A 26,451-nucleotide genomic window follows, 5' to 3' on the forward strand; every position below is an offset into this window, starting at 1 on the left:
ATACTCAGTGGAAGAACAGCGCCACCACTTGTTGAAGGTGGATGATTATTCGAAGATTTCCAAGATGTCAGCGCACAGTTGAACACGTCCCTCGCTTTATTACAGATTATATCAGCATGGGCGTAGATACACAGGAAAGCCCATCTGTTGATGGTGATATTAGAAAACTGTCGGCACCCATCAAAACAGTTGAGGTAACGATCTCAATGCTCAATGTAGGCTACATAACACTGTCTGACATGTACATGTGTGACACTGTGTCACATGCTTAGCACGCTGTGCACAGCAGGCATGGCAGGGTATCTGCTTATTGTCAAATCATGCAGGATAGGATCGGACTTTTGTCAAATTGTTGCTGATGCTGATGTTAGGCCCAGTGCGTAATTGTGCAATGACTAGTGCTTATCAGAAAGAAAAATCAGCCATCACAATTTCCTGAAGTTTAAATTGGGCCAGGGCTTCCCAAGGTTTTGGCCTAAGAAATATAGGCCTATCATGACCACATGAAATAGGCCTTTTGCCTGAAAAACATCTTTTCTCAAGACCACAAATACATGTACGTTTCCAATGCAGAGTAAATTGTGATTATTTTGTGCACAAAAATGAGTTTGAATGTTGACTGAAATGCCTAAATTCAAAGTTTCTTTAAATTTTCATCCATTTTTGTGCCTTACTTCGGTGACTAAAATGCTGAATGCAATTGAGATTTTCAAAACTTTTAAATTTGAATTTAACGAGGGGTGGGAAAGAGTCCCATAAACGGACGCCAGTAATTGTTCCCTACATTGACCTATTAGCCGTCAGAAAGCAAAACCATGTCCAGAAAGGTTCATTTTAGGAGGGAAAAAACAAGTTGATTACTTAGAAAACATTTAGAATTTGTTAGACCAGTCTCATAGGGTTTGTGCACAGAGTGTCAAGTGGTGTCCGTATTGGTACTCTTTCTGAGAGGAGCTACAGGGTACCGGGAAAAAAGGCAACGTTTAATCAGATTCTGAGAAAAATAGCTTATTCCAAGAATCGTTTATCTTTGGCGGTAAGTACACGGTGGATAGATACAGAAGTCATGCCTCTCCTGCCTGCAGTTGGATACATGTATTTGGGATTACGTTGTTTTTTACAGGAAAAATGGAAGCTCCTCCCTGCATTTCTGAAGGTGCGAGGTTTGGTCAGACAACATATCGATTCCTTCAATTACTTCATCAATGTAGAGGTAATATTATTGAAAACTTTATGTTTCTTCCAATGATGGAATTTAGTCCTTTGAAAGTCCACCAAGTATTTCAAAGTATACTCAATGCCATAGGAATCATGCTTGATAAACAAGGCAGTGTTGGTTTGAAAACTTAAGATTTTTAAATCTGAGTATTTTGTATTTTGACGACTTATGAATGTTGATTGAATATGTACGATTTTAGATCAAGAAGATCATGTCAGCCAATGAAAAGATAGTGAGTGACGCAGATCCCAATTTCTACATGAAGTAAGTTCTTTGTAGTAATGTTAAAGATTCGTATATGCATACGGGTAAGAACTAGTCTTAGGTTCTGTAACTACTGTGTAGAATTGTTGAGTGTCCGAGTTTTCCTCAAAAGGACAGTTTATTGTAATGTAAATGAACTCAAATTATCACATTCTGCCTAAAAGTTCTTGAAGCATTAAATAAGTGAAAACTAAACAGTCAACCTTTCTTCAGTCTCTTCACAGATAACAAATGACTTTCTTTATTGCAAGGTATCTTAACATTTATGTCGGAACACCAGATGTGGAGGAGAGCTTCAACATCACCAAGCCAATATCGCCCCATGAGTGCCGTCTGAGAGACATGACTTACTCCGCACCTATCACAGTAGATGTGGAGTATACCAGAGGATCGCAGCGAGTCATCAGAAACAACTTGCCTATAGGCAGGTGTGTCCAACTTCAGAGCTAATTCCAATGGACCTTTCCCATGAAATATTCAAATAAGGCAGGTGCATGCGCATCACTGCCACTGGTTGGCAAAGTTGCTTATATCTATGACGTAACAATACAAATCTCCATGTGCGCGTCACTATGAGCACATACATGCCATTTCTGTACTAGTATAGTTTGACGTGAGTGCCAAACTTAAAGACAAGAAATAGTTACTTTCCAATCTCAGGAAACTGAAAACTTCACTTGGTTTTGAGAAAAACGTGCTGAAGTATTGGACAAAGGCTGTAATAGGGTTTTGATTGAGCTTCAACATGCCAGGTTATGGTTACAACAGCTCTCCTAGACTGCAAACAGCGTTGGCGGCCGCACTTGCCAACCAGTGGTAGTAATGCACGTGCACCCGTTTAATTTGCTATTTCATTTTTCATGGAGTGGATTCACCAAATCCATTTTGTGCTTCCACCAATTTCTTTCTTGTTTGAGTTTGTGGAAAATTAACAGGTCATCTGCTTCTAAAAATTGCCCGGTATCATCCCATTGAGGGTTTCCAATGTCTACAATGTGTTCAGGAATACCACTGAAATTGGGTCTCCCGTGAATACGGTCTTTTAAAGTCACAAGCTATTAAAAAAGAAGGCCAGGAGTGCATTCCTTTGGCAGAGTTCACTCTCTTATGACTTGTGTCAATTTATCTTCTGCCTTGTCTTATGTCTGATCTTGAGTCTGGTCTTGTGAATCGCCTGGTGATTGTCTTATGATGGTCTTGATTTCAACACTGATAGACAGTAGCCTTAACCCAAACACTCCTCAGTCCTCCAACAGGTGAAGGATTAAGGAATGTTAGGGTTAATGTTGGCTCTATAAACCAATGTCTTTGTCTCAACGTCACCTGGATGCTCATGGTTTTGTCATTGCAGAATGCCGATTATGCTGAGGAGTTCCAACTGCGTCTTGACCGGTAAGAGCCCAGCCGAACTGGCCAAGCTGAATGAGTGTCCGCTGGACCCCGGCGGCTACTTCATCTGCAAGGGAGTCGAGAAGGTCATCTTGATCCAGGAGCAGTTGTCTAAAAACAGGATGATCGTAGAATCTACCAAGAAAGGCAGTGTCACGTGCAGCGTCACCAGGTATGTACGGGATAGTACTTGGCTGTTTCTTTTGGATTTATGTAGGGCTGAGTCAATTCGAATAACTCACCATTCGAATATTTGACCTTCAATTTGATCGAATATCCAAAGATTAGGTCAGACCAAGCGGCAGATTGGTGATGAACAAACTATATACAGAATCAGTTGCAATAACCAAAACAATTGTACATTATAATCACAGTGATAGCTTCTCACGTCTAGAAGTATCTCCAGCCACAAGTTAGCAAACTTTAAGAGACGAGCAGTACTTCTTGCCCTGTTGAAAATTTTTATTCCATTTAAATTTTTTAACGAATAATTTACTTTTGGAATCATTGTAAGATTTCTGTTTCTTTTCATTTAAATGTTCTTGAAACAAGCCTCCATAGTGCAATTTTTCTCATTTAAAACAAAAGAAAATTCTCCCTTCCTTTTCATGAATTTTGCATTGGAATATTCAAGTTTGGAAACTAATATTTGAATATTTGATAATCGATTGAATATTCAGATAAGCGGGTATTCGGCACAGCTACTACATTATCGTTATGCCTCATAAGTTCATTCCACCAAACCTGATTGTCACTACGCCACACTTTCCACGTGGCCTGTCTTATTTTTTACAGCTCCACACATGAGAAGAAGAGCCGAACCAACGTCATCTTGAAGAAAGGACGTCACTTCCTCAAGCACAACACCATGTCCGAGGTGGGCCGATCTCTACCACACCTCCATTGCTGCCTGCTGTGGGGTGTTCCATGGCAGTTTTCACCTCCAAGGAGACCATGATACCCAGCCATAAGCCATTAGTACCATTTACCCCTGTTGGGGTGTAAAAACTTCATGGACCATACCACAATAGACCACAGACAACAATAGACCCCTTGCAGTTGGTACTTGGTCATGGTTCCTTTTATATGGCAAGGAACCAGTGATAAAATGTGAAGTGCCATCCCTTCATTGTGTTATTCCAGAGCATTATGGATCATCATAGTGCACATTTGAGTTAACACTGACCATGCTGACATATGACCGAGAAAACAACACATATTAAAAAGTACATGTTACACCCTGTACTGTGGACAATTTTCCAAAAATATTTTTTCACTTTGTGCTTCACATAAGATAAAATTTAGAACTAATTCTTTCACTTATCTGAAGTGCCTCATAACGTGACAAAAATGCCTCATTTTAAGAATTTTCAGAATGTAGCACCCCAAAACGCATGGACTATGACATACCCGTCATTAATCTGTCTTGGTGTGTGTCAGGATATTCCCATCGTGGCTGTCTTCAAAGCCATGGGCATGGAGAGCGATCAGGAGATTGTTCAAGTCATCGGCGTGGAGGAGAGCACCATGGCAGCGTTTGCACCCAACCTGGAGGAATGTCACCGACTGCAGATATTTACGCAGATGCAGGTAAGGGTCCATTTAGGCTGACAAGCGCATCAATCCAGACTCGGTGTTTCAGAGAGGTGACTACCAGGATACCAAGGGTCTTTCACAGAACCTAGCCAAATCCAGATCACGACTTGATGTCAGAAAGCTTTTGTACCGCCGCTGTAGAAATGTACAGTGTACAGCTGTAACATATTACCTAAGATCAGAGTTTAAGTAAGTTGGTTTTTTTTTTAGGTCAATAACTCTGCTTTGATCTCCGTCCCTGGCCGTCAAGGTTTGTCAAGGCACAGAATTCTGCATGATACAAAAGGTATCAATGGGACTGTTGGCGCTATTCAAACCACACAGTGATGGCAGATTTCATGGTCTCTCTTTTTTGGCAGGCCCTGAAGTTTATCGGGAGTAAGATGAGACAGAAACGCATGTGGGGAGGCTCAAAGAGAAGCAAGATAGATGAAGCCAGAGAGGTTCTAGCGACCACAGTGTTAGCCCATGTACCTGTAAGTGCATCCAGTTGGCTACATCGTGGTTATCTCTATATTTTTATACATGCAGTAAAACGCGGCTAAAACAGCAAGGCTGTATTGACCATCCTTATTCGGTCCTGAAATTTATGTGTGAATTTGCTTTTAATTTTGACAATTCAGATATGAAATCACTCTGATACCAAACTGTTCTTGCAGATTTCTTCATCATTTTGTTGTGAAAATGACAAATAAGATGGGCATTTCAGCGACGAAACTTGACTTACGACTGTTTCAGAACCAAGATAGAGTACCTGCAACTTTTTCACGAATAAGCTGACATTTCTGATTTCCCACGTGTGCCATTACAGGGTTAAAAAAGGCTGTTCCAAGTCCCCTGCAACTATTAATTTCCTTTCTTTCTGATTTCCTTGTTTGATATTTGAGCATAACTTTCACATAAAGAGTAATGCGAAGAGGTTATCTGAAGTAACAGCATTTTGTTCAATGTGCTTCGGTGTTACAGGTGGTTCAGTTTAATTTCAAACTTAAATGCATTTATCTGGCACTGATGGTCCGTCGCGTGATTCAAGCTCAGGGGGACGACTGCAAAGTCGACGACAGAGACTACTACGGCAACAAGAGGCTTGAAATGGCCGGTCAGGTGAGTGGGCAGCAACTTTCTGTTGCAGAGATGTCAATTTCACTTTGGGTTTTATAAAATTTTACCAGTGTAATTGAGTTGACAGTGCTTATTAAAATGTGCCTGTGAAGTAGAAAACTTATCGTTAAAATTTAGGCCTCCTTGATCAGCGATTTTGGTGTGTGCTGCTTTGTTGAAAGGTGAAGGATGGCGGATTACAACAGTCTGGATGGTTGAGCTGTGAAGATATCTTCACTAGTGAACAGCTGGTGGAAGGTTCAAATCCCACCTTGGCAAACTTTTGAACTTTCTCACAAACTTGTGTGCAGTGCTGGTTGAATTACATCTGTCTCATACGAAACCTACTTGAACTATTCATTTCTCCGACCCTAAATTCCACCGTAGAAGAAAGTTTTGAATTAGACTTAAATCTGGTTTGCAATGTGGCGTCACCTCAGTTTACACCAAGCCCGTTGTACGTAGAGTAATGTAGAACCATGGAACCGGAAGTTAACGTGCAGCTTAGATGTTCACCCAATGACAGGTTGTAATCAGTAATACCTGCTCATATATGACAAAGTCACTTACCAACTGGATAGTAAAGTGATTTCAAGTGAGCTCTTCCAGATATGAGATTTGCCTGGCCGCCCCTATTGAAATGAAGTTTGCTGCTTAATTGGGTTTTCAAATAACAACTTTCTGGTCTTGTTTTCAGTTGATAGCACTCCTCTTTGAAGATCTGTTTAAGAAATTCAACAACGAATTGAAGAAGATTGCTGACCAGACCATACCCAAGCCTCGGGCTGCGCAGTTTGACATCGTCAAGCACATGAGGCAAGACCAGATTACAAACGGCCTGATAACAGCCATATCATCGGTGAGATGATCAGTCATATGGTACTAGATAACCCTCAAGCATTAGTGAAACATTGAGTAACGAAATACACCTGTGTTTCACACGCAGCATTCGCAAGTGAGATAGCAAGTGAGATGTTTTTCATTATCTTGGGTAGGGCAAAGATTGTGACAAAGCTTTAAGGACCATCTTGGGATGTATAGACCGATTACACGCGCCAAGTCACGTGATGTACAGTGAGTATTAAATATCAACAAACCTTGCGTCCACCAAAAGCAAAGTGTTTCATAAGCATCACTGACCAAAAATAAAGCCAACGGTAGGTACCGTACTCAGACTACTGATGCGGTGGGTACTATACCGTAACTTCACTGTATACCCACTCTGTTGATACTCACTACAGGTCACATGATTGTAATAGCGGGCGCAATTGGTCTATTGTTCACTTATTTGATATTCAAGAATAAGGAATACATTCTTTGTACTTGGCACTGTACGTGAGTGCGTTAACACGTGAAATGTTTATGTTATTTTTACAGGGTAACTGGTCAGTCAAGCGATTCAAGATGGACCGAGCTGGTGTGACTCAAGTGCTCTCCAGACTCTCCTACATCTCATGTCTCGGAATGATGACTCGCATATCGAGCCAGGTAACTCGCCTATTTATTCACCCGAGTCAAAGTTGTTCTTACGGTATATTTCAATGACCAAAGCTTTCACCGAGGTATTGGTAACTTTTTAGCATCCTTAAAAGGTGTTCTTTGCTTCCAGCAACGGTCACTACTGAAGTATAAAGTTTATTTTCATTTCCTGTAAGTTACATTACTTTTTCTTCAGGGAATGCTTATAAACTCATGGCAAAACAGCAGAAGTGTTTTTGATAACGTTGCTGTTAAGCGTATCAAGTTCTAAAAGTGTCTGTTGTGTATCACAAGGACAGCAGGGCAAACTCTAAACGTTTCTCATTCAGTAAAATTCATTCTCTTGTGTTCTTCGTCCTGTTGAAATGTAGTTTGAGAAGACGAGAAAAGTGAGCGGTCCTCGATCGCTCCAGCCGTCCCAGTGGGGTATGCTGTGTCCGTCGGACACACCAGAAGGAGAGGTGAGATATATGACGGGATACACTCCCAGGCATTGGAGATGGAACAATTGTTAACTATTGTTTTGTGGGACATGGTTTTTTTTTTAGACCCAAAGGACACAATACACCACTTCTTAAGTGGGCGAAAAAACTTCAGTCCCATATCACAGCTGTGAGCATGTTTCAGGTTTCTTTCTAAAATTTGTAACATTCCTTCAGTTGAAGTGTAAGTGGCAACTATTTAGTTGCTTGTATGGGCCTTGAGCTGGAACTTGGTTCTGGAAAAGTTCTCAACCACAACTCTGCTCCGTTTTGTGCATTTCCTTTTTAGGCATGCGGGCTGGTCAAGAACTTGGCTCTCATGACTCACATCACGACGGACATGGAGGAACAGCCCATCGTCCAGTTGGCCTTCAACCTCGGCGTGGAGGACATCAGTCTGCTCTCGGGGGAGGAGCTCAGCTCCCCCCACACCTACCTTGTCTTCCTCAACGGCAACATCCTGGGCGTCATCTGCAATCATGGCCGACTCGTCAGGACGTTCCGCATGATGAGACGGGCGGGCTACATCAACGAGTTTGTCTCCATCTTTGCCAATCATTCCCAGCGGACCATCTACATAGCATCGGACGGTGGCCGCGTGTGCAGGTGAGCGCTTGTTTTTACTAGTAAATTGTTCTGGCTGTAAAAAGGTTTCTCCATGGCAACCTCTTTGTGACGCACTGCATTGTGAATTTGCCGTATTACATTATCTGTTTCTGGTGTGTATCACACAGACCGTACATCATAGTTGAAAAAGGGAAGCCCAAGGTGACAAACCAGCACATGCAAGAATTGAATCGAGGATTTCGCAGCTTTGAAGATTTCCTTCGAGATGGTCTTGTGGAATACCTGGACGTCAACGAAGAGAACGACTGTCAGATAGCACTTTATGAATCCTTCATCACCAGGTTTGTAATCAGCTCAGGGCCCAGTTTGATGGCGCTGCTTACCATTTGGAATTTTAGATCACCGTAAATTCCATGTTGTAAAACTTCGAATGTGATCTGCATTCCAAGTTTTATTGAGGTAGTACACAGTAGAACCAGTTGTGTAAAATATTTGGAGGTCATCAACACTTCTTAATCTATGATGGATTGGAACCGAGCACCCGAGTACCTGAGCATTCATGTTTGGATCCTGTTCCAAATTATGGCGATCTTGTAACGATCATTCAAAATTTTCCCAGTATTTTCTCAGAGATTAGAAAAAAAAATGACCAGAAATTTTTTTCTGACAAATTTTAAAAGAAAAAGCGGTTCCTTTTTTTCACACCCAGTGATGCTTTCTATCGCATTTGACCAATTTTGGGTTTTTCCGAATGCAGCGAGACCACCCATCTAGAGATCGAGCCTTTCACTATCCTAGGTGTGTGCGCCGGTCTTATCCCCTACCCACATCATAACCAGTCACCCAGGAACACGTACCAGTGTGCCATGGGCAAGCAGGCGATGGGTAAGTCTAGAGAATTACGTATTGTAGAGTCTAGAATATAAGACTTTCTACAAAGTCCGTATGACAGCAAGTTGATCAATACATGACACTGAAATGTACACTCAGGCTGAGAATGTCTGTCCTAATATGCAGGTTTTTGTGTGGACTTTCCTTTGGGGCATGAGTGTCAAATCAGTGGGAGGCATGTCTCCACCCACGACTTCTTAAAGTGAGAGATATTTGTCTTCCCCTTCCCACTGTTCTGTCGCCGAAAGGAAGTCGATTGATTCTAAAGCTTATACTAGCCAGCTTAGTGCGTCTTACTCGACATCAGTGTCCAAACGTTCCTATGAATTGCATGAAGTAGTCAGATATTGCCTCAGATGTCAGATCACTCCACTGAGCACCATGAATCCATAATATTTCTGGGGCCTGAAATAGGCCTCAGACCCCAGTCCATAAAAGACTTTGTGCTTTGATGATCCCCTTGCTACAGGGTGGTGGAACTGAACTATGGGTCAGAATGCAGAATTTAGTCGTAGTAGAATCTTGATTTTTAACTCTTCGTTTGCAATATTGTGACAGGAACCATAGCCTACAACCAGCGCAACCGCATCGACACCTTGATGTACCTGTTGGCTTACCCACAGGCTCCCCTCGTTAAATCAAAGGTAGGCCCTTGTCCAGACCACTCATCTACAGGTGACAGTAAGACACAGGTCATAGGCAACGGGCCACAGCCTCGTGTCATTGGAGGAAACTGACAAATAACTGTACTATACTCATATATTCCCCCGGCTGGGAATCGAACCTGAGTCACAGTGGTGAGAAGCGAGTGCTTTAGGCTGCTAGCCACCCGCACTATCAAAATGAAATCTTTAACCCTTTGGTCGTTAAAGGCAGTGAAAGTTGTAAACTTGGCACTGTTTACGTGGATGTTGGGCTAAATCATTTGATCTGTGCTGTCAGTTGATCTGTGGAGTCAGTCGATCTGTGGAGTCAGTTGATCTGTGCAATCAGTCGATCTGTGCTATCAGTCGATCTGTGTGATCGGTCAATCTTTGTGCGGTTTGCCAATTCTATTGCAGGATTTGTCGATAATTGTGCTATCCGCTGGTTGCCTTTTTTTCTACTTCAAGGTTGTGGAAGATTGTTTCAAAACAGGAAGTAAAGTTAGAAATTTCAGACTGGATCAACTGATAGCCCAACATGATCAGGTGATAATCCTGATCGATCGATTGTTTGACATTTATCGTTGTTTCAGATTATAGCTAGGAAGCCTTCAGCCTCCCTTTGGAGTGAGTCGCATTTGTAATTTTCTTGGGCCCTTGTCCATTTTCAGACCGTTGATCTGATCGGTTTTGATAAGATCCCCGCTGGCCAGAACGCCATCATAGCAGTCATGAGCTACAGCGGTTACGACATAGAAGATGCGCTCATCTTGAACAAGGCGTCTGTAGACAGAGGTAGTTATTATTTACCGGCTGTTGACTGCATCGATGAGGGACATGATATATTTCTTTCTTTATCTTAGAGATAAACTACACTGTCTGCTTTACCCCAATGGGTGTAGTCATTGAGGATTTTCCACATTTGAAGTCAGTAAAACCAAGTGCAAAATACACTCCTGCCATGTTTTTTGGTCTTCGAAGCCCTAAAAGGTCACTATATTGTATTGTTGTCGTTGTTACAGTCCCTCTGTTGGATGTTTCATGGATTTCTCTTTATCTGCTCCATCTTAATCCTTTATTGTGTAAACAAGTCGAAACTGTGAAAGATGCAACTTCACAGGTGACAGTGAAATAGGTAGTCGGAAAAGGATGTCATGTAGAACGATGTGCATTGTATGCATATTACAGAACTCGACATAATTTTCTGATCTCTCAGGCTGCATAAAGTTTGTACTGTACGCTTTCATGACTTGCACACCGTAACTTCATTTATGCTAAAAAGTGTAAATATCTTTGATATGCATATGGTGCACATCGTTCTACGTGACATCCTTTTCAGACTACCGATAAAATCCCTGACAGTTTTTATTTCTTCAATTGGTGAAAGAGTAAGGACTATTAGGATTAAAGTGTCACAGCGGAACCTTTGATAATCAGTGATATAAGGCATTCAACTTGCAGGTTTTTGTATGAGGTAATTTAAGTGCTTCAGCAATAGAAATTGCAGCATTATTCAACTTTTATGATAAAACTGTTCGATGTCTTGTGCGTGTGTCTTTGCAGGTGTTGGGCGTTGCCTTGTTTATCGCAACCAGAAATGTACGCTGAAGCGTTACGCCAATCAGACCTTTGATCGTATGATGGGACCGATGTTGGATGCTGCCACCAAGAAGCCAATTTGGAGACACGAAGTGTTGGACATGGACGGCATATGTGCGCCAGGTATTCTCACATTCAAATTTCATGTACAAACACAGCGCTGGAAATCTAAAAGTGTGGAAATCTTCAAAAAATATTGGGCAGTTCTAGGAAGTTTCAGAATACCAACTGTAATGCTCAACTCTGAAAACAATTTCGTTAATTATTTCTTCCCATTAATTCTGCACACCTTGCACTGTTTCGTGAAATCCCACACTTGACACTTGTCAGTGGCCATGTTTTGTTCCACTTTGAATTGCTTTTCATTGGATAGGGACTGAAGTATGTTTCCGTTTTGGATATTTTTTTCTCCTTACTTTACAACAGGGGAGCGAGTGAAAAACAAACAAGTTCTGTTGAACAAATCCATGCCCGTTGTCACCATGAACCCGTTGCCTAGCAACGCCACCGGCGAACAGCAAGCAGAATGCCGGGACGTACCAATTACGTAAGCTTCTTTCTTCACACTGTTGTATGTGGTTGTCATTTCCAAGGATTCCATGAAAAGCACAGTGATGATGGCAAAGGAAGTTGAAGTTATGACTTTGATCAAACATTGCCTGTTTGCTCAGCGATTTGATTATCCTCCAACACATACATCTTTGCAATCATGAATAATGCAGCTGAAATTCAAAGGCACTGATATATTATCATTCTCCCTGCACGTTGGGCTCACAATAACTGAACATTCCTGAAACCATAGCTACCTGGGACGTGTAGGCACCGGCCAAATTTAAAGGACCCAACATAGCCATATCTGCCCTCACGTCACAGGTATCCGTTTGCTCCTGGGTGGAGAGAGACACACAGGGGTGAAGTGACTTGCCCAAGATCACAGCCTGCTGCCACCAGCTGGATTCCAACTCCCAAGATGCACTTGAGAGTTTTTTTTTTTGACTTGCAGATACAAAGGAGCGCAGGATTCCTACATTGAGAAGGTACTGATCACCTCCAACCCAGAGGAAGCCTTCCTGATCAAAGTCTTGCTGCGACAGACCAGACGACCAGAGATTGGAGATAAATTCAGCAGTCGACATGGACAGAAAGGGTACTTGAACATGTGACCTGATCATTAACAAAAGGACTCGCGAGTCGCCAGAGTTGGTTTGGAGTTAAAGACCTTTAAAAAAATCTCACATTTATCAGTAGGAACTGTCAAAGATTTGGCACTTTAATCCATTTTCGTGTGGATGCCAAAGTGGATGATACATCAAACCAGAGCTTCAGCTTGCCCTTTCATGATGATTGAAGGCTCCCTGTTTCAATTACTTCTTTTCTTTTTTTGATAGTGTATGTGGCCTGATAGTGCAGCAAGAGGATATGCCATTCAACGACCTTGGGATGTGTCCTGACATTGTAAGTAAATCAGCCATTTTCTCCGGTTTTGTTAGAGTACCGAGCTGGCACATTAAAACCGACGCTTAAGGTTATTATGGCTAGAAACTCTGCCGACTGCAACAACAGCAGCAGTGGTCAGTGTCGTAGTTGAGACCATCACATTTCTTTTACAAGACCAGAGACAAAACCATTCACGAGACCAGTCACAAAAACAGTCACAAGACCAGTCACAAGACCAGTCACAAGACCAGTCACAAGACCAATCATAGAAACAGTCACAAGACCAATCACAAGACCAATCACAAGACCAGTCACAAGACCAATCACAAGACCAGTCACAAGACCAGTCACAAGACCAATCATAGAAACAGTCACAAGACCAATCACAAGACCAATCACAAGACCAGTCACAAGACCAATCACAAGACCAGTCACAAGTAACAGGGTGAACAGTGACAAAGGAATGCTCACGTTGCCACACACTGGGATAGCTTGTAACTTAATTTCAGACAGGAAGTCGTATGTTGTCTTGTGATGATCTGAACGCGTTGACTGCCGTGCATAGCTTTAAAGGGGTGATCCCATTTGCCAAGCATTGTACACATGTGCGCATATTTGACAGGTACCTTTCAGGTGTCTGTTTGAACATGAGTATTTTACAGATGTACGTCCTCCACACTGCCAGCAGGGAATTTGTTGCGTTCTCACTGATGCCAGCGTCTTCAATTTAATAATAGTCAGTTTTTATAAAGCGCAGATCACGGAATGCCTCCTTGTGCTTGTTATAATTATTCCTGCTCACTGGGCTCACACATCATCTGAACATTCCTGAAACCATCTCAGCTCCCTGGGGAGTATACTAGCCTGGTGCCCTGCCATTTTGGCGCAAACAGCTGAACTACCATATCTGCCCTCACAGGAACCTATTTGCTCCTGGGTGGAGAGCGGCACATAGGGGTAAAGTGACTTGCCCAGGATCACAACATCCTGCCACCAGCTGGACTCAAACCCCAGACCCTATAATCAGAAGCTACAAACCCTAACCACTAGGCCACATGCCTCCTGTCGGCCCTCACAGGTACCCATTTACTCCTGGGTGGAGAGAGGCACATAGGGGTATTTGCCCAGGGCCACAACATGCTGCCACCAGCTGGATTCGAACCCCCGACCCTATGCCCAGAAGCTACAAACCCTAACCACTAGGCCACATGTCCCCCGTAATTTACATTACAGTAGCCTCTCAGTTCCTACGAGTAAAGTCGTAGTGGCAGAATCTGGTTCACCTGTTACGAGTCAGCAGTCACCACGTTAAGAGGTCTCTTCTACTGCACTGGCAGTTGTTAAATCCAGTATGCTACTCAGTGTGACAAGATACAGCGTGTAGGGTCATTTAGTCATATCTGATCAAGTTACGTCATCAACGGGCTGACGCAAAAGATCCAAATAGCATCAAAGTACAGCCATTCTAATTAAAATGATTTGTAATTGCAACACACCATGGCAACGCAGCTGCCTAAATCGTTGCTTATCTCAGATGACGAATGCATGTGCTGTTCTTGTTTTCACGTGTCTTTGGCACTTTTGGGCCCAGGACTTTACAAGTGTTCAGTTTATAATGCTGTTGAACATTGACTGTTTTTTCCTGTAGATCATGAATCCCCATGGTTTTCCATCTCGAATGACCGTGGGCAAACTCATCGAGTTACTGGCTGGCAAAGCAGGTCTCTTGAAGGGAAAGTTCCACTATGGAACGGGTAAGTTAGGTTTGATCTTGCGGGGGTGCGGACATCCCTAAACCAAAGATTCTGTGGCTAACAAAGGGCTAGCGTGGAGTTTCAGTAAAAACGGTATGTGATAAGATTGGTTAGCTCATAATTGACCTATCACAGTGTGCCAGTTAGCCACGCCTCAAGAGACAACCCTTTAGAATTTTGTATGCTGCGTTTGGCTTGTCTCAGATTTTGTGCTTCCCTCGACCATTTTTCATAAACTGCAATAGTATAGAATTCTGTGGTGAGCAGAACTATAGGATAGGGTCAAAGGTTAAGTCCTCGTCCAATGTTTTACCGAGAGATTGGATTGACTCCTCCCTATGGCTGTCATTTTGTGTCCCTGCCAAGCGTGATTGTACAAAAGACATGTTACAGTTCGTCAGTTTTTAATACTTTTTTTCATGTATTCCCTTTGCAGCTTTCGGCGGGGACAAAGTGGAAGATGTCTCACAGGTTCTGATCAGTCACGGCTTCAACTACCTAGGCAAAGACTACCTGACGTCGGGCATCACAGGGTAAGCTAGTCACTATAGGCTGGGAGCATGAACGAAAGAGGGCGCTAATGAGAGTGCTTTGTCTGTTACGGAACAACAAAGCTCTTTGAATTTCAGAGGAAGTGCACAAGCATGGCAGCAATGGCAAAGTGCCAGCCCAGCCTACCTCTTCATCACCAATGAGGGAGCTCTTGTGCACAGTCCATACTTGGCCATAATCATCTCTACTTTGTCTTGACAGAGAGCCGTTGAGTGCTTATATCTACTTTGGCCCTGTGTACTACCAGAAACTGAAGCATATGGTGCTGGACAAGATGCACGCTAGAGCCAAGGGACCTCGTGCTGTGTTGACAAGACAGCCAACAGAAGGCAGATCCAGGTAGGCTAGCTTTGGGGCTCTTTGGAAGCATTTTGTGCAATCCCAGTGGAATAATGATATGCATTGGAGTGGCTTATGTATATAGCTCCCTCATAAATCAATCCCCCAAAAAGTTGTCCCTGATCATTTTTGAGTTTCTTTCTTGGTTTTTAATTCAGTTTTTGCTCCGTCCCAATGCAAATTACCAGGGCTGTTACCAGACACTCCTAGGATGTGAGTTTGGAAGACGATATGAATTTGAGAAATAAGAAGAGTCCAATTGTTGAATGGAAACTTAAGGTGTAGTTTTATTTTCGCAGAGATGGTGGCTTGAGACTGGGCGAGATGGAAAGAGACTGCCTGATTGGCTATGGTGCCAGCATGCTGCTGTTGGAGCGGCTGATGATATCCAGCGATCAGTTCCAAGTCGATGTGTGCGGGGAATGTGGCCTTCTGGGATACTCAGGATGGTAAGCATATACATGTGGCCGCCATTTTGTCAAGTTCCTGTTCCGAGTCTGACAAGTGTACGGAGGGCCTGTTCGTTTCACAAGGATCGGAATCGCGGTCGGTGATCCCAAAACCGGTTTGCTCCTTCCATTAGGCAAGTTCTGGTGTCAGTCAACCAACATGGGATTACCGATTGCAATCCAGATCAGTGTGAAACAGCCAGGCCCCAAACTACGTAGTTGAAATGAACCCCGAGAATCTAGACAAAGCGGACTGAGTGCTGGGGCTTTCAATTGATGGAAAAAGTTGAGTATTTGTTAAAAAAACCCAGATTGCTGCAAGTATCATGTATTCGCAGCCGAGTTTGGATAAATAGGATGTGAGGAATTTGAGTGGCTGATGTGAATCGACAGGGTTTTGCTCGTTGTGACGCTTGCGGTTCCTTGCTTGGTTTCTAGGTGTCATTACTGCAAATCGTCAGGTAGTATATCTTCCCTACGCATTCCTTACGCCTGTAAGCTGCTCTTCCAAGAACTGCAATCCATGAACATAGTGCCTCGCCTCAAACTCCAGAAGTACAGTGAATGACGCCGTAAGGTACACTTCATTTGAACTTCCTTTGGTAGTACCTCTGTCTGAACAGGAAGCCCTGTGTATTTGTTTCACTGTTTGATTTCTGCATGTTGTGGAACACGCATTCATAACTTCTACCAATGACCTGAAGTATGGAAGAACATTTGGTTGGATCCTGGAGGAGCTTTGCCGATTGGCCAAGCATGAACTTTGCGGATTCCTGATTGGTTGCACAGTGGAAGGACTACTTGCTGATTGGCTGAATCAGTCAGGGATTTGGTGATTCCTGATTGGTCGAACTGCTCAGGGACAGGATGATTTCCGATTGGTTGACAAAGCAGACACGAATTGCTTATTGGTTACGCCATTCAGAGATTTTGATAATTTTGATTTGTTGGACTGTACAAGTAAACAGTAAGAGTATTTTCATTTGCTTAAGACTTGAAAGGAACTTGTGAGCTGTTGCTGGATTGAATTTATCTCAAAAATGTCATTTGAAACAATAGTGTCTTTTTTGGCCAAGCTCGTTGCCTTCCGTTACAGAAGCAAGTTTTTTATACAGCCCAGTACACAGATGTGAACCAAAGTCTAATTATAGAATACTACTTTTTTTCTCCCAAGTGAACAATTTAGAATTATTTATGAGACAACCAGATGGGCCAGTGTTCTAATGCTAATGCTTGTAAATTGTGAACAATAGCCGATTAATAATTCATGAAACCGTTGCTTGACCTGTTTGACAACTTTCCTGTGCATAGGAAATCATCCATGAAGTCATAAAGTGATCCGATGGCAAATTTCTGATGGTACATTGTATTGCGAATCTCTTTTGTTCACGGTTGATTTCGGTGCATGAGCCATTTACAATTACCGTAAAATTTATAGACAGTGCATCAGAAATCTGCAGGGTAATCTGCTTCAGTATCCATGTTCATGTCATGTCAACATCCTAGAAGACAAACCCTTATGTGCGTATTTCCAAGCAGAATGAGATGTGAGAATTTTGCCGTCGCCGTAACCTGTGAATTTAAGACCGATTCGGTATTGTCAGATATTCCTGAATGTTCAGGTTGTTACATTTTTTTAGTTATTTTCCTCTTTTTGGGGTGGTTTTGGTCATTAGGGGTCCAACTATTATATGTTCCTGTCACACCTGACATATGATTTTGGTAACTTCAAAACACATTCTATCATTTCCAAGAGTGATGAATTAATCCAGATTACCTGCCAAACAAATAGAAATAGTTTGAAATCAATTTCAGTGATATTTTCACATCAAATTACACAGGACAGGTGTAACAGGGACCCCAAAATGTCACACTTTTGGGCCGTGAAGTTATAGAACGACCTGTTTTCATTTTTGTTAAGAACCAAAAACAGTAAAATATATGTGACCTGTTACGATAAAATGACAGACAGAGGGTTTGTAATATTTGAAAAGAGTAACCCATCTCCTATTGAACTACAAATATTTTGCAGGATCATATACTTAAAAATGTCATTTTCTCAGCAATTTTGACGACAGCATTATTCGTGCCTGGTCTGAAATAGTGAAAACATTCCGGAACCAAAGATGCAAAGCTGCCAGAATAAAGTCACATTGTCACCTGGTACTCTTACCCTAAGTGTTCCATGTACATACCACTGGAAAGCTCTTTTTCTGCTGAATTCAAAAATACAAATATCTCAGTTTTTGAAAATCCCGACTTTCAGCTCATTTTGTGGCGACAGGTCACATATAGTTCCTCGCCAAGGGTGGGTTTTTTTTTGTGGGGGGGTCATTTAAATACATGCACGGTGTAAACTGTAGATGTGAAGCTCACCTTGGTCTGTAGTATTTTCATTAGAAGGTACAGAAGGACTGGTATCCACTCTATCATCACAGTCTGGTGATGATGAAATAGTAAACAGTTGTCCTGGGTTTACGGGACAATCTGCTTTATAGTGTTGGATAGATATACACTTTAGAGGCTTTAGTAGGTCAATACAGCAGAGCCAATACAAGGTCATCCCGTTTCATCGCTATTCTAGTTTTTATTGATCCGTATCACACCGCATTGTGCTTGAAGCAGCTTCCTGAGAATACTTTGACCTCAACTCTAGCTACAAACTCCTGTTTAGAATGCCCGTGGCTACGCCTATTATTTAAGCAAATATTTCAGTTCAATCCCTGCAAGGACCACGGGAAAGTCTATAGAAGGTAGAATCTTTGAAACATGGGGAATTAAAGTGTGTGTTCTATGAGAAGAATTTCAGCACAACAGTCTGAACTGCACCAGTCATCTCCAAAGTCTTCTTTACTGGTCCAAATATTTCCTATAACAGACTGGAACATACACAAAACTAGTTGTGACTTGTTAGCCTGAAGGACATCTTGTGCTCAATATTTGAGAATTTAATGGTACGAGTTAAATTGCATATTTCAAAATATACTTCAGAAAAGTTCCAGAAGAGATCTTTTCAAAAGAAAAGGATGCATATTGTAAAGAAATACTTGTGTCGATATGAAAATGTTATAAAAATATATCTGAATAAAAGGTTTTCAAAAGTTGTTTGCAAATTATTCTTCTTTCAAAATGTTATTATTGCCACTTTGCCAAAGGATGGTCAAAATACCCGTCTTTTGTTTGGCTTTGCGCGAATCCATGTTCTCCCAAATGAAACTGGAGAAAATGCCGATGATGATGAGGTTTAGCATCAGAACCCCGACCACAATGCCTGCTGTGTTGAAGAGCGTCGGCATTGGCAACTCAGACAGCAAGTAATCACGTCTGTGTTGCATGTCAAGGATATTCCCTCGCAGTTGACAGTAGTTTGCCAAGCTACTGAAGATGTGAAAAAACTGGTGACTGTGACCGACTATGTCAAACTTTCCGGGTGCTACGACTTCCGGAAAGCGAGAACCGTAAACGAGAACAGTGACCGTGCATAAGATGAACTGATAAACATGGAACTGGATGGCCCCTGGATGATCACAGTCGTGGTCCTCGCAAAACACGCAGCGGTACAGCAGCGGAAAGCTGCAGAAAAGGTATTGCGTAGAGAACGCTGAGATCCGCAACATCTTCCATTTGACAAGACGAGCCGCACAAGCTAAGAAAGTACAGAGAAGGCTGATGACCACGCTGATTGGAAAGTAAAGTTCGTGATAGGCTGAGTTCATCAAGCTTTGGGGAAAGATGTACACGTTGTACATTAAGCAGGTAGCAAGACCGTAGATGCTGATGGCGCTGTAGTCAAAGAAGAAACAGATGTGGTGGATTCGCTCTGATATGCAGTTGAAGAGATGGGCAGTGGAGCTGACCAACATGCAGAGACATATCGAAGCTATAAACACCTGAAGCGGGTAGGTGAACGGGTCAACGTCAAATCGCAACTCGTGCCACAGATACTGGGTGAAGATCCAACTGAAGTAGAGAAAGGTGATGAAATGGGTCCAGAAATTAAAGGTTTCATTGTTCCAACTGAAGGCGCTGAGGATGCAGGAGGAGACACTGCTGTGGCAGGATCGGTAACCACTGAAGATGAATGGTTCCCGGAAGGACTCCGGAATTTGGTCGGCACGCTGTAACTTGGCGGCACACATTTCACTGCACATTTAGTAACCTGCTGAAAAGTCAGAGACACCAATGCCTAAAAAATGTTGCAAACTAATGGGCATTCAAGGTTAAGAGCAGTTAAAATGAGAATTTCCAATTAAGGGCACTCAGGAAAATTGATGAAATCTTGTTACTTCTTGCTGTGAAATTAATTTGATTTTATTTTCAAGCATTTATTTTCAAGTTAGCCACGTACCACTCACTTTTTGTCACAAGGAATTCCATGCGAAGATCAAAGTCAATTAAAGCACTTATTTTTCAGAAGCTGAAAATATCTGTCAAAGCTATTATAAGTGAATACAATCTAAAGTTGAAATGCACTATACTCTTTAATATTCATGGCCAAATAAATGCCTTTCCAATTATGGAGCAAACCAGCCTTTAAAGTGAAATCAAGTTACATGTATGCATCGGTTATGAAGGCCCTTACCTTATCTAGAGTACTGCTTGTTGCATGTGCGTACCCTGCATGTCCAACTAATCCGCCCAATATTCAGCCTTGAGAAGCAATTCAATAGAGCCACAATGCCCACACTTCAGCCAAAGTCCGTCCAACAATGTCAGCACGGGAATTTTTATTTGCCTCAACGTGCACCTATATTCTTTTCTGTGGTACTGACTATACTATGGTGTTACCCGGCAACTCCACTTGTGCTTCCTATACAGCCCAGGGACATCTAGTATGCATGATCGCTGCACCACAATAGTGCTATAGTCTACGATAGGGCCGGCTGTATATTCCATGGCCACCTTTGCTGTGCTATTGATGACAAAATATACACCAAAAAATTGGTACCAACCGTCACCAAGCAGATCACAACAGAATCTCTCTTTTTTTTTTCACAGAGAGGTCAGGCCTCACTGTTCAAGCTCTTTATCTGTCTAGTCTTTCCAGTCAGTGGGCTGCTTAGAGAAGTTCTTTTGTTGTGTTTGATTGTTTCAGTGTCCTTGTATCACTTCACAGGAAACAACAAAAAAAGGAGAGGTCAGAGTGCTCAAGGTTGTTATTTCACTCATTGCAGTGCAGTTTATTACACATGCACCATAAATACACACAACATTTTTGGATTCCCAAAATAGTCATCAATCCAATCGGAGACAACTCATGTATGTTCAGTGCTACATGCAAATGTGTCAGTGAACTGCTTGGCATCGAGCATGCTTAAATATTTGACCAAATTCAGTGAAAAGATTATGACAAAAAGGTCTGACTATTCTGGAAAATTCACAGCAAGTTCAAACTTCTGCGTTGGGACCTGGTTTACATGTAAGGCATATTTGTGTAATCCTACAAGACATGTGGGTGGATATATTTTGATTGTGGAAACTTGGTCACTAATGCAGCATTTTACGAGGGCAATGATGACTGCCAGACCCATCTGAGCTGAGTACATGTCAAGAGCAAGCTTTGGCTGCACTGAAGCATTTCATTGTATTGCCACACACACATTAAATTTTACTTTTTTTCTGGAGAGTGATGGAAATCCACCTTTTAAATGAAAGAAAAAATTCCTTGAAGCAAGAAAGACACTTCAAATGTGACTCCTTTCAGTTTTTTCAAGCAATATTTAGATTTTCTTTCTTGTAAATAACAACCAAAAATCAAATTTCTGATGATTTTTCCATCATATTCAATGGCTTGAATTCCAATGTGCAACATATTAGCCATTTCTGCAAACAAGATAAGTGGTGTAACTTTATACTATTTATTTTGAATGTTGAATAGTCATTATCACGCGTCATTCATAGATAAAAGGTACATACATGTACAACACAAGTACTTGGGCAAGGAAATATTTAATAGTCTACTTTCAGTTTTCATCTACTTGTCCCCTTATGCCAGAAGCAGCTTTAAATGCCTGAAAAGCTGTTGGTGGTCATAAAATATACTTGGTACTCAGAGTACAAAAATAACTACTATTAGAAATGCTTATGTCACAAGAAACACTGAGTTATCTCTACGGGCACTTTAAATGGCAAATATCTTTCAAAGCCACTCAAATTGTAAAAAGCCTGCCGGTTGACATCAAGAAATACACACGTCAAACCTTTTTTTATATTGACTATCATGACTAGCAAGCACATTGTTCTTACTACAGTTAGCAGATTTCACGGCTTGGTTTTTTTGGAAAAAGACAGAAAAAGCAAATTTGAGGTGTTAGTTTACCTTAACAGGTCATTACAAAAATATTCAGAGAAATCGCTAAAAATACCAGTATAAGTGGCATAATCTAACCTCCAATCCCAGGAAGTGTCGAATACACCAGTTTCCTCCAGAAATTAATGTAACACTTCACTGATGCAATTAGAAACAATGGTTCTAAATAATATTACAAAAACATGTACACATAAACCATTCGAAGCACACAGCTATTCAAGTCTATTTTTAACACGAAATTTCTCAATCTCAGTTCACCCGTAAGCAAACAAAGTACATTCAGATAGATGTATCTGCAACACAATCACGTCAACAATTATAATTAAACCTCTTCTACCCGACTACAGGTACAGAAATTTACAAACTAATTTAGAATTCACGTCTCACAGTACCAGCTATTTTCAAGTGATAAAATTTAATAAAGCACGATTTCTGTAGGTGTGTTCAGCTACAAAAACAGAGCCTAGCTTGTTTCTGTTCATGAGCAATTGCAAAAAACCCAGGACCTGACAGATTGATGAATATTGATATTCAACATGGCAGGTGCACATATTCACTGCGACAGGTGCGTGTATTCATGTAATTGACACTTTTCAAACGTTTTAAGACATGATAAAATGACTTGCACAAATATGTAACTTCATGTACATGTCTGAAACATTCATAATATACAAGTAAACAAACAGAAGTTAGAGAAATTATTTCTTCTAGAAAAATATATATATGTAGATACATGTATCTAAGCTTATTTCTGTGAATTGCGTTAGTCCATTTTTGTTTGTCCAACTATACCAAGATGTGTACCACAAGAATAAATATTTGAAAAACACAAGGCAAAGCTAAACCCTTGTAGAAAACAGGCCCCGAGCTGGCACATTAACACACCCAGCACAATTTCTAGAACTACTGACCCAGAACTCAGTTGCTTCAACCCAATGGCAACAATGTATACCCTGACCTTAGAACCCTGAAAAAGTTACCCCACTTCCACAGAAGAATATAAGACAGCATGCACACTCTTGAAATTCTTCACATACATCTAGTATAAAAATAAAAGATACAAAACTGTAAAGGATAGTAAAGTGCATTACAAGGCTAATATCAAACTATCTCATATCAAATATCATATGAAAACAAATATTGCTGTGTAAAGAAGTGCAGGTCGTGAAGGTCTGAAGAAACAACTTCATAGGCATGAAATAACTGAAATGAAAAGTCTTAAACAGTTATCTGCGTAGTGCTGGTTGGTAGAACATTAAAGAAAGATATGTTTGTAGTAGTTACAACTGCCCCGATGCTTTATATGTACATCAAATTGTACATTTCTGCCATGCATGCGCACTGTATGTTGCAATCAATTTATCCTAATTTATTTGCTCCTGGCGTCCATTTCACTCCATTTTTTTTCACTGATAGGGCCAAACGAAAATTCCCTGAATTTTAACCTCCCATTCAAGAGTTTGTAGAAGAATGGAGCTGCTACATGTCAGTGTCCTACATGTATTCAACGGTTCAATTCACAAAACGGGAAATTTCAATGAAAGTTGGACACGGCAGCCCCTTGAGTCAGGCAAAGTTTCATCTACGGTGTACTTGCCCCTTCCTAGCAAAAGTTAGAAATTGCCTGTCCTCTCCCAGGAAAATGTTTGGAAACTGACACCCCTCGGTGCTACCCTGAGTCCATATTTCCACAGCATCCAGTATTTTGGAAAGAAATTTGAAGATGTGTTCACAAGAGTTAAAGTTTTACAGTATGTAAAAAGGGGGGCTTGCAAATTTTGAACGAGCTAAAAACAGCATGTCCTTTAGGATGAGGCATTTCTCTTAAGGTCCATCCTGGTCTGGTTTTTCTCAATGGGCCTCGAGCAGGGCCAAAAGAGGGTGCAATTTCAAGCAATGGACACTTCCGGTCAATATGGCTCTTTTCAACCGATGATGTATTGCTTCTGTTTAAGGTGGATATCAGATGACGCAATATGACAGCAGTAGAACCCCAAGGCCATTAATGATTAACTCTGTTTGACTTGAAGATTGCTGGCTTCGCAACCGATGGTCAAGATACCCTGTTTTTGCTTGACTCGACGCAAATCTTGCTTCTCCCAGATGAAACCGGAGAAAATGCCGATGATGATGAGGTTTAGTATCAGGACCCCAACTACAATGCCTGCTGTGTTGAGGAGTGTTGGCATTGGCAACTCAGACAGCAAGTAATCACGTCTGTGTTGCATGTCAAGGATATTTCCTCGAAGCTGACAGTAAGTCGCCAAGCTACTGATGATGTGGAAAAACTGGTGACTGTGACCGATGATGTCAAACCTGCCAGGTGCGAGGACTTCTGGGAAGTGGGTTCCGTAGATGAGGATGGTGATTGTGCACAAGATGAATTGATAGATGTGAAGTTCGATAGCACCCGAGTGACCGCAGTCGTCACCTTGACAGAAAATACAGCGATACAGTAGGGGAAAACTGCAAAATATGTAAGGCAATGAAAATGATATAATGCGAAAAATCTTCTGCAGCTTCAAGCCGGCGACAAGTCGCGACAAGCAAGCAAGCACCGTACACAGCAAGGCGTTGAACACACAGCATGGTACAAAGACAGAATGGTACATGGTGTTGACAAAACACTTGGGAAACACGTAAGAGCTGTAGAGGATGGAGCAGGCCAGACTGTAGATACTTAGGGCTCCGTAGTCAAAGAAGAAGAAGATGTGACGTGACCTCTCCGACATGCAGTTGAAGAGATGGGCAGTGGAGCTGACCAGCATGTAGAGGCACACCGAGGCTAGATACACCTGGAGCGGGTAGGTGAACGGGTCAACGTCAAATTGCAATTCGTACCACAGCCACTGGGTGAAGATCCAACTGAAGTAGACAAAGGTGATGAAGTGGGTCCAGAAATTAAAGGTTTCGTTGTTCCAACTGAAGGCACTGACAATGCAGGAGGAGACACTGCTGCGGCAGGATCGGTAACCCGACACGATGAACGGCTCCCGGAAATCCTTGGGAACATGATTGACACGAAGTAATTTGATGGTCCACATTATGAAGAGTAAATCAGATGCACAGCAACCTGTAACAAAAATAGATGCACAAATTTTGTTTTACTTAACCCACGGACGTGAACAAATTCTGTTGCACTAGTCCACATGATTTGATCACCGCCAACCTGTGTCTTCTTTCCTTTGAGGGATATTAGCCTATGTCAAGTCAGTGGGACTGCTTATTACGTCTATCCGAATCTAACAAGCACACATGCTACATGTACGTGTACCTCCATGTACAAACGTAACTTCTCTATATTGGGCATAACCAGTTGATCTGCGTAATTTCTCAATCTTGGCAACATCTGTTGATCTTAGTGCATGATTTACCAATCATACTAGCATCAGCAAATCACCTCTTCTTTCCCATTTGTGGTTGCAGAATATTGTATCAAAAAAAGGAAAATATGGGGCACTGCGGACATCCAGAGTTTCACAACAATGCGGGTAGCAACCACCACACCACGCCAATGAAAACCATACCATAGCCACATACCATAAGTACTGCTAAAGAAAAGACCGTGTAACCCAATCCTCGGACTGGTTGGTGCGTGCTTACATTGCCATGGTTGCTGTTTTCACAGGTGCAGTAACTGTCATTTTGCGAAAATCCAGGATGTCTGCACTGCGCCATAGTTGGAGATTTCATAGTAATGGATAGATTGAGAATGCAACATGATCGTACTGATCAACTAACATGCCCAACAGCATCCAACATCAACAACTTATAAGTTCCTACCTACGAAGTAGGGTTCTTTATCATGCTAACCCAACTTAGAATGACTAAGGCCCACACCACTACTGAGTTACAACCCGACGATCAGGAGCGTTTTTTAACTTTTTTTAACAGTTCAGTATTATTGATTACTGCCTAACACGAACAGGTATCGTCCAACAAACCCCATCTGAATAGTGAACCTGGTTAGAACAGACCCCAAAAATGGCATTAAAAACTTACAAATTTTCTGTTGCTCCGATGTTGTTAGGGCGTGGGCCGTCCGGTTGGTCCGGTCAGGGATATGGGATGTGTGCGTCGTCTGCATCGCACGTACCCGGTCCTCGCTGGCTTCCAGCTTGCCAAGCTATCTGTCCAAATTGGCTACGGCTGGAGCTGACAATTTGTCATAAGTTTGTGTGTGATTGCGAGCCGCAGCCACTCAGCACGTCGGACAGCAACTGTAGATGGCGCTGTTGAGCTTTCACAGCGTCTTGGGCCATTTTCCAATACTCATCTTCGGCTGCGTCTGAGGCTTCAACTGTTTTTTACTTGCTGACTTTGAACCTGTAAGCGCAGTAATCAGTCTAATAGTGCCACTGAACATCAAATAAATGATG

At 41.9% G+C, this 26,451-nt stretch overlaps 3 protein-coding genes across 4 annotated transcripts; 1 reads left to right on the top strand and 2 right to left on the bottom strand.

The window, feature by feature from the left end:
* Window positions 1-6: 6 nt before the first annotated feature.
* On the top strand, window positions 7-18,878 carry LOC110981164 (DNA-directed RNA polymerase III subunit RPC2-like). Its single transcript, XM_022238475.2, has 26 exons — window positions 7-194; window positions 1,124-1,213; window positions 1,419-1,483; window positions 1,735-1,911; window positions 2,835-3,044; window positions 3,668-3,749; window positions 4,313-4,462; window positions 4,828-4,944; window positions 5,435-5,572; window positions 6,267-6,428; window positions 6,947-7,057; window positions 7,420-7,509; window positions 7,820-8,136; window positions 8,265-8,438; window positions 8,855-8,982; window positions 9,547-9,632; window positions 10,304-10,427; window positions 11,196-11,354; window positions 11,658-11,778; window positions 12,235-12,378; window positions 12,620-12,686; window positions 14,317-14,422; window positions 14,859-14,955; window positions 15,176-15,313; window positions 15,613-15,762; window positions 16,201-18,878. Exons 1-26 carry the CDS (start codon window positions 42-44, stop codon window positions 16,328-16,330), a joined length of 3,486 nt encoding a protein of 1,161 aa, XP_022094167.2. The 5' UTR covers window positions 7-41; the 3' UTR covers window positions 16,331-18,878.
* On the bottom strand, window positions 18,868-20,791 carry LOC110981165 (membrane progestin receptor gamma-B-like). Of its 2 annotated transcripts, none has more exons than XM_022238476.2 (2): window positions 20,345-20,791; window positions 18,868-19,921 (listed from the first exon to the last, which is right to left on the bottom strand). In XM_022238476.2, the coding sequence occupies exon 2, from the start codon at window positions 19,911-19,913 to the stop codon at window positions 18,876-18,878; it is 1,038 nt and encodes a 345-aa protein (XP_022094168.2). In that variant the 5' UTR covers window positions 19,914-19,921; window positions 20,345-20,791; the 3' UTR covers window positions 18,868-18,875. The 2 variants fall into 2 exon arrangements, with proteins under 2 accessions (XP_022094168.2, XP_022094169.2); XM_022238477.2 differs by having other exon boundaries at window positions 18,868-19,924.
* A 124-nt stretch (window positions 20,792-20,915) lies between these two features.
* LOC110981201 (membrane progestin receptor gamma-B-like) lies at window positions 20,916-26,219 on the bottom strand. Its single transcript, XM_022238567.2, has 2 exons — window positions 26,075-26,219; window positions 20,916-25,145 (listed from the first exon to the last, which is right to left on the bottom strand). Exons 1-2 carry the CDS (start codon window positions 26,157-26,159, stop codon window positions 24,082-24,084), a joined length of 1,149 nt encoding a protein of 382 aa, XP_022094259.2. The 5' UTR covers window positions 26,160-26,219; the 3' UTR covers window positions 20,916-24,081.
* Between the last annotated feature and the right edge of the window lie 232 nt (window positions 26,220-26,451).

The sequence above is a fragment of the Acanthaster planci genome, linkage group LG21 (genome assembly GCF_054643075.1).
Source record: "Acanthaster planci isolate LZ-2023a linkage group LG21, COTS_SCS, whole genome shotgun sequence".
NCBI lineage: Eukaryota > Metazoa > Echinodermata > Asteroidea > Valvatida > Acanthasteridae > Acanthaster > Acanthaster planci.

Coding starts and splice junctions, on each gene's coding strand:
- LOC110981164 (XM_022238475.2), top strand. CDS start 42: ATGATTATTCGAAGATTTCCAAGATGTCAGCGCACAGTTGAACACGTC. Junction 3,045..3,667: donor GTCACGTGCAGCGTCACCAG/GTATGTACGGGA, acceptor TATTTTTTACAG/CTCCACACATGAGAAGAAGA. Junction 4,463..4,827: donor AGATATTTACGCAGATGCAG/GTAAGGGTCCAT, acceptor CTTTTTTGGCAG/GCCCTGAAGTTTATCGGGAG.
- LOC110981165 (XM_022238476.2), bottom strand. CDS start 19,913: ATGTGCAGTGAAATGTGTGCCGCCAAGTTACAGCGTGCCGACCAAATT.
- LOC110981201 (XM_022238567.2), bottom strand. CDS start 26,159: ATGCAGACGACGCACACATCCCATATCCCTGACCGGACCAACCGGACG. Junction 25,146..26,074: donor ATCGGAGCAACAGAAAATTT/GTAAGTTTTTAA, acceptor TTTTTGTTACAG/GTTGCTGTGCATCTGATTTA.